The 15011-nt window shown below is 45.0% G+C and overlaps 1 protein-coding gene across 6 annotated transcripts in view; it reads left to right on the top strand.

Annotated features, from left to right (window-relative positions):
- Nucleotides 1–9824, top strand: part of THOC5 (THO complex subunit 5) — a 170364-nt gene extending 160540 nt beyond the window's left edge. For all 6 annotated transcript variants that reach the window (XM_063913351.1, XM_063913352.1, XM_063913346.1 and 3 more), the window contains 2 exons: nucleotides 9260–9450; nucleotides 9644–9824. In XM_063913351.1, coding sequence (XP_063769421.1) covers nucleotides 9260–9450; nucleotides 9644–9707 — 255 coding nt within the window. In that variant the 3' untranslated portion in view covers nucleotides 9708–9824. The remainder of the gene's footprint in view (nucleotides 1–9259; nucleotides 9451–9643) is intronic.
- Nucleotides 9825–15011: the final 5187 nt, after the last annotated feature.

Here is a 15011-nt window from a genome sequence, read left to right as displayed (position 1 = left end):
ATTCAAATTCAAGATGGAATCTCTCCGAGCAGTGATCTCCAGTCTGGAGGAAGGGGATTTCATGGTGTCGGTCGACATAAAGGATGCCTACTTACACGTCCCCATATATCCTCCGCATCAGGCTTACCTGAAGTGTGCTATTCAGGATTGTCTTTACCAATTTCAGATGTTGCCGTTTGGTCTGTCCACAGCTCTGAGGATTTTCACCAAGGTAATGGCAGAAATGATGGTTCTCCTTCGCAAACAAGGAGTCACAATTATCCCTTACTTGGACGATCTCCTGATAAAGGCGAGATCCAAAGACAAGCTGGAGCAGGACATTGCGCTCTCCCTGACAGTTCTGCAGCAACATGGTTGGCTCCTAAACTTGCCGAAGTCACAGTTGAATCCGACGAAACAGCTGTCGTTTTGGGGAATGATTCTGGACACGGAATTACAGAGAGTTTTTCTTCCAGAAGAGAAGGCTCTGGAAATTCAGGGTTTGGTCAAACAAATTCTGAAACCAGCGAGAGTATCAGTCCATCAATGCACTCGATTGCTGGGGAAGATGGTGGCGGCCTACGAGGCCATTCAATTTGGCAGATTCCATGCCAGAGTGTTTCAGTGGGACCTATTGGACAAGTGGTCCGGTTCCCATCTGCACATGCACCGGAAAATAATCCTGTCCTCCAAGACCAGAATCTCACTCCTGTGGTAGCTGCACAGCTTTCACCTTCTAGAGGGACGCAGGTTCGGGATCCAGGACTGGATCCTAGTAACCACGGATGCGAGTCTCCGAGGCTGGGGAGCAGTCACACAGGGGGAAACCTTCCAGGGAAAATGGTCAAGCCAGGAAGTTTGTTTACATATAAACGTTCTAGAGATAAGGGCCATTTACAATGGCCTTCTTCAAGCGAAATGTCATCTTCGCAACCTGCCCGTCCTAATACAGTCGGGCAACATAACAGCAGTAGCGCACATAAACCGCCAGGGCGGAACGAAGAGCAGGGCGGCAATGGCAGAGGCTACAAAAGTTCTCCGCTGGGCAAAAAGACATACAAGCGCTCTGTCGGCAATCTTCATTCCAGGAGTGGACAACTGGGAAGCAGACTTCCTCAGCAGACACGATCTCCATCCAGGAGAGTGGGGTATTCATCAAGAGGTATTCACAGAAGTGACAAGTCTTTGGGGAATTCCTCAAATAGACATGATGGCGTCTCGCCTCAACAAGAAACTTCAGAGATATTGTTCCAGGTCGAGGGGCCCTCAAGCAATAGCAGTGGACGCGCTGGTGACACCATGGGTGTTTCAGTCGGTGTACGTGTTCCCTCCGCTTCCACTCATTCCAAAGGTGCTAAAGATCATAAGAAGAACCAAGGTTCATGCGATCCTCATTGTTCCGGGCTGGCCAAGGAGGGCTTGGTATCCAGATCTTCAGGAATTACTCATAAGAGATCTCTGGCCTCTTCCTCTACGAGAGGATCTGTTACAGCAGGGGCCGTGCGTATATCACGACTTACCGCGGCTACGTTTGACGGCTTGGCGATTGAATGCCGATCCTAGCCCGAAAGGGTATTCTCAGTGAAGTCATTCCCACACTACTTCAGGCTAGAAAAGGAGTAACGTCTAAATATTATCACCGTATTTGGAGAAAATATGTGTCTTGGTGTGAATCCAAGAAGGCTCCTATGGAAGAATTTAAAATAGGGCGTTTTCTCCATTTCCTGCAAGCAGGTGTGGATGCGGGCCTAAAGTTAGGCTCGATCAAAGTACAAATTTCGGCCTTATCGGTTTTCTTTCAAAAACAATGGGCCTCCCTTCCAGAAGTTCAGACTTTCGTGAAAGGAGTTTTGCACATCCAACCTCCATTTGTGCCCCCAGTGGCACCATGGGATCTTAACGTGGTGTTGCATTTTCTTCAATCACATTGGTTTGAACCTTTACAGAAGGTTGAGTTGAAATTTCTCACTTGGAAAGTGGTCATGCTATCGGCCTTAGCATCCGCAAGGCGGGTGTCTGAGTTAGCGGCTTTGTCTCACAAGAGCCCTTATTTAATCTTCCATGAGGATAGAGCGGAGTTGAGGACTCGTCAACAATTTCTGCCGAAGGTGGTTTCATCTTTCCACATGAACCAGCCTATTGTGGTACCAGTGGCTACTGACGCCTTCGCAGAGTCAAAATCTCTCGATGTTGTCAGGACCTTGAAGATTTATGTCGCCAGAACGGCTCAACTTAGGAAAACGGAAACTCTGTTTATCCTGTATGCTGCTAACAAGATTGGAACGCCTGCTTCAAAACAGACTATTGCGCGCTGGATCTGCAATACGATTCAGCATGCTCATTCTACGGCTGGATTGCCGTTACCGAAATCAGTGAAGGGCCACTCTACCAGGAAAGTGGGCTCATCCTGGGCGGCTGCCCGTGGAGTCTCGGCATTACAACTCTGCCGAGCAGCTACTTGTCGGGTTCAAACACTTTTGCAAAATTGTATAAGTTTGATACCCTGGCTGATGAGGACCTCATGTTTGGTCAATCGGTGCTGCAGAGTCATCCGCACTCTTCCGCCCGTTCTAGAGCTTTGGTATAAACCCCATGGTTTTTGAAGTGTCCTCAACATCCTCTAGGACGTATGAGAAAATAGAATTTTAATACCTACTGGTAAATCCTTTTCTCTTAGTCCGTAGAGGATGCTGGGCGCCCGTCCCAGTGTGGACTCTATCTGCAGTTATTAGTTATTAATTATGTTTACACACAGGTTGTGTTTCTGTTATAGTCAGCCTGTTGCTGACATGGTTCATGCCGTTGACTGGAGTTTCTGTTAAATGCCATGTTCTACGGCGTGTTTGAGGTGTGAGCTGGTATGTATCTCACCTTAGTTTAACAATAAATCCTTTCCTCGAAATGTCCGTCTCCCTGGGCACAGTTCCTATAACTGGAGTCTGGAGGAGGGGCATAGAGGGAGGAGCCAGTTCACACCCCTTTTTAAAGTCTTAAAGTGCTCATGTCTCCTGTGGATCCTGTCTATATCCCATGGTTCTTGAAGTGTCCCCAGCATCGTCTACGGACTAAGAGAAAATAAGATTTTACTCACCGGTAAATCTATTTCTCGTAGTCCGTAGTGGATGCTGGGGACTCCGTAAGGACCATGGGGAATAGCGGCTCCGCAGGAGACTGGGCACAGCTAAGAAAGAATTAGGACTACCTGGTGTGCACTGGCTCCTCCCACTATGACCCTCCTCCAGACTTCAGTAAGGATACTGTGCCCGGAAGAGCTGACACAATAAGGAAAGGATTTTGAATCCCGGGTAAGACTCATACCAGCCACACCAATCACACCGTATAACTCGTGATATTATACCCAGTTAACAGTATGAACATAACAGAGCCTCTCAACAGATGGCTCAACCATAACCCTTTTAGTTAACAATAACTATATACAAGTATTGCAGACAGTCCGCACTTGGGACGGGCGCCCAGCATCCACTACGGACTACGAGAAATAGATTTACCGGTGAGTAAAATCTTATTTTCTCTAACGTCCTAGTGGATGCTGGGGACTCCGTAAGGACCATGGGGATTATACCAAAGCTCCCAAACGGGCGGGAGAGTGCGGATGACTCTGCAGCACCGAATGAGAGAACTCAAGGTCCTCCTCAGCCAGGGTATCAAATTTGTAGAATTTTGCAAACGTGTTTGCCCCTGACCAAGTAGCAGCTCGGCAAAGTTGTAAAGCCGAGACCCCCTCGGGCAGCCGCCCAAGAAGAGCCCACTTTCCTCGTGGAATGGGCTTTTACAGATTTAGGCTGCGGCAGGCCAGCCACAGAATGCGCAAGCTGAATTGTGCTACAAATCCAGCGAGCAATAGTCTGCTTTGAAGCAGGAGCACCCATCTTGTTTGGTGCATACAGGATAAACAGCGAGTCAGTCTTCCTGACTCCAGCCGTCCTGGAAACATAAATTTTCAAGGCCCTGACTACGTCCAGTAACTTGGAGTCCTCCAAGTCCCTAGTAGCCGCAGGCACCACGATAGGTTGGTTCAAGTGAAAAGCTGATACCACCTTAGGAAGAAACTGGGGACTAGTCCTCAATTCTGCCCTATCCATATGGAAAATCCAATAGGGGCTTTTGCATGACAAAGCCGCCAATTTTGCCACCCGCCTTGCCGAAGCCAAGGCCAAAAGCATGACCACTTTCCACGTAAGATATTTTAAATCCACGGTTTTGAGTGGCTCAAACCAATGTGACTTTAGGAAACCCAACACCACGTTGAGGTCCCACGGTGCCACTGGAGGCACAAAAGGAGGCTGAATATGCAGCACTCCCTTGACAATGTCTGAACTTCAGGCAGTGAAGCCAGTTCCATTTTGGAAGAAAATCGATAGAGCCGAAATCTGGACCTTAATGGAACCCAATTGTAGGCCCATAGTCACCTCTGACTGTAGGAAGTGCAGAAATCGACCTAGCTGAAATTTCTCCTTTGGGGCCTTCCTGGCCTCACAGTACGCAACATATTTCCGCCATATGCGGTGATAATGGTTAGCGTTTACTTCTTTCCTAGCTTTAAATAGCGTAGGGATAACTTCCTCCGGAATTCTCTTTTCCTTCAGGATCTGGCGTTCAACCGCCATGCCGTCAACGCAGCCGCGGTACGTCTTGAAACAAACAGGCCCCCTGCTGCAGCAGGTCCTGTCTGAGCGGCAGAGGCCATAGGTCCTCTGAGATCATTTCTTGGAGTTCTGGTTACCAAGCTCTTCTTGGCCAACCCGGAACAATGAGTATAGTTCTTACTCCTCTCCTTCTTATTATTCTCATTACCCTGGGTAAGAGAGGCAGAGAAGGGAACACATACACCGACTGGTACACCCACGGGGTTACCAGAGCGTCCACAGCTATCGCCTGAGGGTCCTTGACCTGGCGCAATATCTTTGTAACTTTTAGTTGAGGCGGGACGCCATCATGTCCACCTGTGGCCTTTCCCAACGGTGTACAATCATTTGGAAGACTTCTGGATGAAGTCCCCACTCTCCCGGGTGGAGGTCGTGTCTTCTGAGAAAGTCTGCTTCTCAGTTGTCCACTCCGGGAATGAACACTGCTGACAGTGCTAACACATGATTTTCCGCCCATCGGAGAATCCTTGTGGCTTCTGCCATCGCCATCCTGCTTCTTGTGCCGCCCTGTCGTGTACATGAGCGACCGCCGTGATGTTGTCTGACTGGATCAGCACCGGCCGGTGTTGAAGCAGGGGTCTAGCCTGACTTAGGGCATTGTAAATGGCCCTTAGTTCCAGAATATTTATGTGTAGGGAAGTCTCCTGACTTTTCCATAGCCTTGGAAGTTTCTTCCCTGTGTGACTGCCCCCCAGCCTCGAAGGCTGGCATCCGTGGTCACCAGGACCCAGTCCTGTATGCCGAATCTGCGGCCCCCTAGAAGATGAGCACTCTGCAGCCACCACAACAACGACACCCTGGCCCTTGGAGACAGGGTTATCCGCCGATGCATCTGAAGATGCGACCCGGACCACATGTCCAACAGATCCCACTGGAAAATCCTTGAATGGGACCTGGCGAATGGAATTTCTTCGTAAGAAGCTACCATCCTTCCCAGGGCTCGCGTGCATTGATGCACCGACACCTGTATACGTATTAGGAGGTCTCTGTCTAGAGACGACAACTCCTTGGACTTCTCCTCCGGGAGAAACCCTTTTTATCCTGTTCTGTGTCCAGAACCATACTCAGGAACAGTAGACGCGTCGTAGGAACCAGCTGCGACTTTGGAATATTCAGAATTCAGCCGTGCTGTTGTAGCACTTCCCGAGATAGTGCTACTCCGCCGAACAACTGCTCCCTGGACCTCGCCTTTATAAGGAGATCGTCCAAGTACGGGATAATTATTTCGGCCATTACCTTGGTAAATACCTCGGTGCCGGGGACAGACCAACGGCAACGTCTGGAATTGGTAATGACAATCCTGTACCACAATTTTGAGGTACTCCTGGTGAAAAGGGTAAATAGGGACATGCAGGTAAGCATCCTTGATGTCCAGTGATACCCTCCAGGCTTGCAATAATCGCCCTGAGCGATTCCATTTCGAACTTGAACCTTCGTATATAAGTGTTCAAGGATTTCAATTTTAGAATGGGTCTCACCGAGCCGTCTGGTTTCGGTACCACAACATTTTGGAATAGTAACCCCGGCCTTGTTGAAGGAGGGGTACCTAGATTTCACCTGCTGGAAGTGCAGCTTGTGAATTGCCGCCAGTACTACCTTTCTCCGAGGGCAGCAGGCAAGGCTGAGGTGAGGTAACGGCGAGGGGGAGTCGCCTCGAACTCCAGCCTGTATCCCTGTGATACTATTTGCAGAACCTAGAGATCCACCTGTGGGCAAACCCACTGGTCCCTGAAGTTCCCGAGACGCGCCCCTACCGCACCTGTCTCCATGTGCCTTTTATAGGCAGCATCACCTGTCCACTGCCGGGTTTCTAATACCCTCCTGGCAGAATGGACATTGCATTAATTCTGGATGCCAGCCGGTAAATATCCCTTTGTGCATCCTTTATATATAAGACAACGTCTTTAATATGCTCTATGTTAGCAAACTATTTTCCCTGTCTTAGAGTATTAATATTATCTGACAGGGTATCAGACCACGCTGCAGCAGCACTATTTATGCTGAGGCGATTGCAGGTCTCAGTATATAACCTGAGTGTGTATATACAGACTTCAGGATAGTCTCCTGCTTTTTATCAGCAGGCTCCGTCAAGGTGGCCGTACCCTAAGACGGCAGTGCCACCTTTTTTGACAAACGTGTGAGCGCCTTATCCACCCTAAGGGATATCTCCCAACGTGACCTATCCTCTGGCGGGAAAGGGTACGCCATCAGTAACTTTTTAGAAATTACCAGTTTCTTATTGGGGGAACCCACGCTACTTTACACACTTCATTCATTCATCTGATGGGGGAACAAAACACTGGCTGCTTTTTCTCCCCAAAAATAAAACCCCTTTTATGTGGTACTTGGGTTCATGTCAGAAATGCGTAACACATTTTTTATTGCCGAGATCATGTAACGGATGTTCCTAGTGGATTGTGTATATGTCTCAATCTCGTCGACACTGGAGTCAGACTCCGTGTCGACATCTGTCGTTTAATACCTTCCACCTATCCATCCACTCTGGTGTCGGCCCCACAGGGGACGACATCCCATTTATCGGCATCTGCTCCACCTCCACGTAACCTTCCTCATCCCACATGTCGACACAGCCGTACCGACACACAGCACACACACAGGGAATGCTCTGACTGAGGACAGGACCCCACAAAGTCCTTTGGGGAGACAGAGAGAGAGTATGCCAGCACACACCAGAGCGCTATATAATGCAGGGATTAACACTATAACTGAGTGATTTTTCCCCCAATAGCTGCTTGTATAAACAATATTGCACCTAAATTTAGTGCCCCCCCTCTCTTTTTAACCCTTTGAGCCTGAAAACTACAGGGGAGAGCCTGGGGAGCTGTCTTCCAGCTGCACTGTGAAGAGAAAATGGCGCCATTGTGCTGAGGGAGATAGCTCCGCCCCTTTTTCGCGGACTTTTCTCCCGCTTTTTTATGGATTCTGGCAGGGGTATTTATCACATATATAGCCTCTGGGGCTATATATTGTGATATATTTGCCAGCCAAGGTGTATTTATTGCTTCTCAGGGCGCCCCCCCCCAGCGCCCTGCACCCTCAGTGACCGGAGTGTGAAGTGTGTATCAGGAGCAATGGCGCACAGCTGAAGTGCTGTGCGCTACCTTGGTGAAGACTGATGTCTTCTGCCGCCGATTTTCCGGATTTCTTCTTGCTTCTGGCTCTGTAAGGGGGGGGCCGGTGGCGCGGCTCCGGGTCCGAACACCAATGGCCGGTTCCATGCGGTCGATCCCTCTGGAGCTAATGGTGTCCAGTAGCCTAAGAAGCCCAAGCTACCACCAGTTAGGTAGGTTCGCTTCTTCTCCCCTTAGTCCCTCGCTGCAGTGAGTCTGTTGCCAGCAGATCTCACTGTAAAATAAAAAACCTAACATATACTTTCTTTCTAGGAGCTCAGGAGAGCCCCTAGTGTGCATCCAGCTCGGCCGGGCACAGGATTCTAACTGAAGTCTGGAGGAGGGTCATAGTGGGAGGAGCCAGTGCACACCAGGTAGTCCTAATTCTTTCTTAGCTGTGCCCAGTCTCCTGCGGAGCCGCTATTCCCCATGGTCCTTACGGAGTCCCCAGCATCCACTAGGACGTTCGAGAAAAGGATTTACCGGTAGGTATTAAAATCCTATTTTTTAGTATTTGTGATTATACAAGAACCTAACCCTTGCACTTTATTTTTTATCGGAGTACCTGTAATAGACCACAAAGAGATGTAATGTTGCTTGGTTATTGTTCCAATTAAGAATGAGTTTTATCCAATACAAGTAGTATTCTAAACAGTCTAAATTGATGACCTCTTCATTCTCCTTAATGTTTACTTAAAGATAGTTGTACAGTGGTTACTGGTGAATAAATAGTATGTATTCAGTGTTAGGAGTTGTTCACAAAAAATGTAGACAAAATATTCAGAACAAATTGTAAATGTTTCTAAAACCTACCTGTTACCTGACACACTATCTGTATGTAACCTTTTCTTTCATCCTCTCTTCCAGTATGTTTAACCTCTGTTCATTTTAACTGATTAGGACTTGGACAGTTGTTCCATATACCTAAATGGCACTGTGGGGTTGCAGGCATGCCTTCTATTTTTGTTGCATACTTTATAATAATTTTAGAGTTGACCTACCATCTCTTAACTTTATCCACTTATCATTATTTTAACATTCTACTGTAATTAATGGTATACACAAATAGAATGTGTACCACCACTTCCACCTGTTAGACACCACACAGAATTTTTGAATGTTGACGTAATAAAAAAAAAAGCTAAAATATAAACAACTCTAAAAAAGCAAAAAAACTCTAAATTACCTGTATGTTGAGAATTTTTTTTTTTAAATCAAACTTTATAAATTGAACGCTACTCAAAATAATAATAAAATCCAGGATATGTAGTGCCCTTTGTTGGTATGAAATCACTATTGAGTGATATAAAAATTTGGAAACACTGCTAATAATTTTATTGAAATGTGGACGAGTGAATGTGGAATGACAAATAACTTAAAAAGCATTATCATCATGTTTACAAGCTACTTATTGGCCGATTTTGTATTTTTTTGATGCTGGTGTGTGATTATCCATACTTATTTTTTTTTCCTTCCTTAAAGGTTATGGAGAGTGAGATTAATGTCTACTACAAGGAGCTCTCTGGGCTTTCTCCAGGGTTTCAGATGCTGACAAATCAAATTCAGAGATTGTGCATGCTGCTGGATGTCTATTTGGAAACTGAATGCCATGACAACAGTGTTGAGGGACCGCATGAATTTCCTCCAGAGAAGATATGTCTGCGATTAGTCAGGTGTGTAATGATATGGTAGTTGTATAAATGTGCTGTTGACTATTTTTGCGATTGGGCTTTCATTTTTTCAAAGCTACACATTGTTTGTCTTTATTTCATTATGTTTCTATTGTGTTTGTGATACATGCTCAACTTTAATAGTGCTTTTTTAATTTCTGTTCATTTTATCTGATTCTTCTGTTTGTTACGACAGGGGACCAAGCCGTATGAAGCCTTTCAAGTATAATTATCCACAAGGATTCTTCAGCCACCGCTGATATCTTGATTTTCCCCAAATTGTTTCCTTTATGCTTTTGTAGTCTCTTTCCACCAAACACCATGTTACCTTTACCCTACTGTGTCATAGATTGAAATAAAATATTTCCCAACTGTGACTTTGTGTTTTAGTCTTAATACTTTACAGGATTCATGTCAATTGTGGTGCATGTTCATTCTTCATTGGAATCTTCGCTTTTTTCCTTACATTATAGACACTGCCGCTGCAGTAAGCAAGAGCTGTATTGTTTGTGCTGCAAGGCAGATACAGTTCAGAAATTGACCTTTTTTATTTTTCACTAGATTGGTCTGTACTTCATCTCTAATTGACATGGCTTACTGATACTTCCGCATAGTGAAAATAAACTATTGATCAGTTAGCTAGCCCACATTAGCTAGGAGAGTTACAATTTGTGGTCAGAGCTGGTTTTCAGCTGATGTTCAGTTTTACTATTTCAGTGCTGGTCACAGAGTGTCGAGGCTCACATAAATCTTTAGTTCTGGATAGAAATAGTCAGTGTTCAACACTCCTTTAATATATTTCTCATAATGGACTGCTGACAGTTCAGTGGTATATAAAAAAACAAAACAAAAACTTCCAGTGAGCCCATGCTTGTAAACTGTTTCAGATTGATAACCTTTACTCCCAAATGGCCAGTAGTGTAGTACTGCCTGGAGGGGGAACGCCTCTATCCCTGGTGCTCAGGTCACGGCTGTGACCCCATTGTGTGCTCCAGGTACCGGCAGTTGTCACTGGCCTATTCACCAGTGCTCTGGTCCCGGAGCAGGGTTCCTGATGGAGCATCCCGTGTGAGTGCAGCACCACTCTCCAGTCAAGTAAAGTTAAGAAATAAAGTAAAAAATAGCACAGGCTTCTCCTCCCGTATAACCTACTCTCCAGCCTGTTATAGCCAGTTTCATAGGTGGAGCTGGAGGAGCATGGGTACCAAAGTGTTAATGTGTGACATAGCACAGGCTTCTCCTCCTCTATAACCTACTCCCCAGCCTGTTATAGCCAGTTTCATTTTAGTGCCCAACAGAGCTGGGTCCATTTTTTTGTAGTTGCTGCTGCACATTGGGCCTAATTCAGAGTTGATCACAGCAGCAAATTTGTTAGCAGTTGGGCAAAACCATGTGCACTGTAGGGGGGGGGGGGGTGCAGATAGAACATGTGCAGAGAGAGTCAGATTTGGGCATGGTGTATTCAAAATGAAATCTAAATTGCAGTGTAAAAAGAAAGCTGCCAATATTTACCCTGCACAGGAACAAAATTACCCACTCAAATCTAACTCTCTGCACATGTTATATCTACCCCCCCCCCCCCCTGCAGTGCACATGGTTTTGCCCTACTGCTAACAAATTTGCTGCTGCGATCAACTCTGAATTAGGCCCAATGTGCAGCAGCAACTACAAAAAAATGGACCCAGCTCTGTTGGGCACTAAAATGAAACTGGCTATAACAGGCTGGGGAGTAGGTTATAGAGGAGGAGAAGCCTGTGCTATGTCACACATTAACACTTTGGTACCCATGCTCCTCCAGCTCCACCTATACCCATGGTTTCAGTGTCCCCATGGAAGAAAGAGAAAATAATGTTTTTTCGCATGAAGTGTCTTTATCACTCTAGTGCAGGCTTTTTCAACCAGTGTGCCTTGTGCCACGACCAGTTGCAAGGTGTTCAGTGGAGCCAGAGCAGCTTCCTGCACCTTCAGAGTGAACTGTTGGCCCAGGCTCTTCTTAGAGGATCAGTCGGGATTCGGCCGTGACCTACTGTATGCCTTGAAAACGATGTGATGATATAGGTCACGGCCGCCGCGTCTCACCACCCAGCCAGCCTACCTGCCTGCATACACATCTTCCAGTTCCCGCCGGCATACACATCTTCCAGTTCCCGCCTGCATCCACACCTGCCTGACCGGCCGCTGCTCAGTATTCGCAGAACTCCACTATGAACAACCCCCGCCACTGAGGGACAGGGAGGAGGACAGCTGATAATAATATTTGTTATTTTATTTCTCCTGTGGGGAACAATAGGATTTCAATAGGATTTATGTGGGGAGAATAAGAATTTATGGGGGATCAATGTGAATAATTTATGTGGGGAGCAATAGGATTTATGTGGGGAGAAATGTGATTGATTTATGTGTGGAGCAATAGGATTTATGTAGGGAGCAACATGATTTATGTGGGGAGCAATGTGATTGTTTTTCTGTATAGGCCAATGTATGTGCGGATTATTATTATTATTTTTTTTTACTGTGAGGGCCAATGTGTGTGTTTTGTTTTTTTCTGTGGGGAACTGATGGGTGTGTCTTGGCAAATTTAAAATATTGTTCGGTGTGCCGCGAGTAAAAAAAGGTTGAAAATCACTGCTCTAGTGGATAATTTGTGTTGGGAAATATGTGCCCATTCGTTAACTCAAATAGTTTTTTGTTTTAATTACTTTGTGCCCGTTATTCTTAAAAAATTCTGTTGCCCATCTCATCATAACTTAATGCCTTTGGCCATATACATTCAGGACCCAGGAGCAATATACTCATATACTCACCCTTAGATAGCAATCCCTGAAGATAGCCATTTATTGATGGTACATGGAGTCCTCTGGCCAAAATCTGTCAGTGGTCAACCAAATGGTCTATATCAATATTGCTTCCTCGGGAGCCATCTTCACACCATGAAGAATGCTATAGGTAGTGCCCCACTCCTTGAATGTGATTACTTGTTCAATTTGTTAAGCACTCAATAATTCCATTTTGGATACCCTATTTGTGGTTTGTTTTTTGTTTTTTTTACTTTTTATTAAGACCGTAAACATATAGATGAGTGTTTTTCAAGCACTGTGTCGTGGCACACTAGTGTGCCCTGAGCAGTCTCCAGGTATGCCGCCATAGAAGCACAGCCAGGCCCGTCAGTTTTGCTGCTAATGAGTCCCTGGAACGATCAATACTGGTGGGTTTACTGGTTGCAGAGCCAGTTCTAATTTTGGGCCCGGGCAGTGTTGGGCTCTTCTGGCTTTCTCAGATGTGGCTCAGGCGTTACCTATGGAGAAGCTGCGACATGACATCCTAGGACACGCAACTGCACCATGCATCACCATTATATTTGCATGTGCCTTGGCAATATTTAAATCTTGTTGAGTGTGCCACGAGTTGTAAAAGGTTGAAAATCTCTGATATAGATAGAGCAATGTACAGTATACAGACATTAAAATATTTTCAGCAAAGGTACAGTGAAACACAGCTAGGAACATTTCAATATTTTGTACAATCTCCAAGAATAACTGCCTTCATTTACAATAAAACAGAAAAGTCTATCTTTAAAACTAAACATCAAAACAGCCGATAGAAAGAAACAGAAAAGAAAGAGAGAGTAAGAAAGACAGGAGAATAGGTATCCCTAGTGAAAACAGGGTGACGAGCAAAGTAGACCAATTATAAACATCTCCACTTCCAATAAACTAAATTGTAATAAAAAAAAAAGCACTGAAAACCGACCTACAAAGTCATGCAAGTGCGATATGTGGGCGATTCCTTAAATTCAAGCCAAGATAGCCAAATAGCTGCAAAATTGGAGATTTTCCCCATGGAGAAAGAGATAAGATCCTTCATCTCCATGAAATGCACACACACTATCTTTATCTCATCTATATTTGGAACATCCGTTCCATCCGGACCCCTATTACATTAGTGGCAATTACCATCCACAGTGGGGGTGCTACCAACTACAGCTATCGTAAATACAGGAAAGGAAGAAGGAAAGTGCTATATTGTCGGTGCACATGAGGAAGACTAGATCTGGTTATCACGTCTGCCTATATTTTAATAAAATGTAACTTTTATTGATATCCATTTAAAAATGGTGTATATTACTTACACATTACCATGAGTACAAGCGAAACATAGGGGTTAAAATTATGACATAAACAAAACATACAAAGTGCAATGAAATAATGGTGATTTTAAGATTAAAATGTGTGTCCACGTGTTTTATTCTAATGTCCAAGTGTATATAGTCTATTATTCCGTAATTGGATCAGTATTCATTCATGTGTTTAGTCCTCATCAAATTTATGAAGGAGGCATTTTGGAAAATATAGAAGTCAATTGTGGTAGAGCCCTAAATATGAATTCGATATGGGCTGTTTGGTTTCAGATATTGCGACGAATATTCTACTATACCTAAGTTGAAACCAAACAGCCCATATCGAATTCATATTTAGGGCTCTACCACAATTGACATCTATATTTTCCAAAATGCCTCCTTCATAAATTTGATGAGGACTAAACACATGAATGAATACTGATCCAATTACGGAATAATAGACTATATACACTTGGACATTAGAATAAAACACGTGGACACACATTTTAATCTTAAAATCACCTTTATTTCATTGCACTTTGTATGTTTTGTTTATGTCCTAATTTTAACCTCTATGTTTCGCTTGTACTCATGGTTATGTGTAAGTAATATACACCATTTTTAAATGGATATCAATAAAAGTTACATTTTATTAAAATATAGGCAGACGTGATAACCAGATCTAGTCTTCCTCATGTGCACCGACAATATAGCACTTTCTTTCTTCCTTTCCTGTATCTCCATGAAATGCTCAATCTTCTTAAGCCAGTGTTTAATCGAGGGAGGCGTAGTTGATATCCAGTTCTCAGGCATTAATAGCCATAGCCGCGTTAAGATGTCTGAGCAGCGAATGTTTGTAGGTGTGTGCGTTGGCAGAGGTTACATTTAAGTAACCAGAACCCTGGGTCTGTGGGCACCACATCTTTAAGTATTAACTCTGAACATTTAAACACCTCAGTCCAAAAGGAGATAAAGGGTATAATCCCTCCATATATGTATATGTCTCCAACATTGGCCAGATACAGTAAGATACATCTTATTGAGAATCAGGGGTGTTCTATACCTTCTATACAAAATCTTATATAAAGATTTCTCCTTCATCCACTAGGGGCCACTGGAGTGTAGTTACAATGGGGAAATAGTAGGCAGTAATTGGGAGCTGGCACTTTAAAACTCTCACACACTGGCTAGCTTCTCCCCTACTATCTCCCCTCCAAGCCAGTCTTAGTTAGTGCCCGATGTGAGCTGGTTCACTTGGGTTTAGCTGAAGAAATTTTTCTTTTTTCTTTATTATTTTTTCTTTCTTGCACACACAGACTGGCAGCTCTGCCACTGCCAGTCTGCACCGCGGGAGGCTGCCGGCGGGGTCCCATCGCAGCTGCGTGCGGCTCGGGATGGGCCCCGGCTGAGGGAGACACTGAGCTCTCCTGAGTTGGCCGGACACCGC

The sequence above is a fragment of the Pseudophryne corroboree genome, chromosome 1 (assembly GCF_028390025.1).
Source record: "Pseudophryne corroboree isolate aPseCor3 chromosome 1, aPseCor3.hap2, whole genome shotgun sequence".
Taxonomy (NCBI): Eukaryota; Metazoa; Chordata; class Amphibia; order Anura; family Myobatrachidae; genus Pseudophryne; species Pseudophryne corroboree.
The sequence above is the reverse complement of the archived record's forward strand: the minus strand, read 5'-3'. Positions and strand labels throughout refer to the sequence as shown.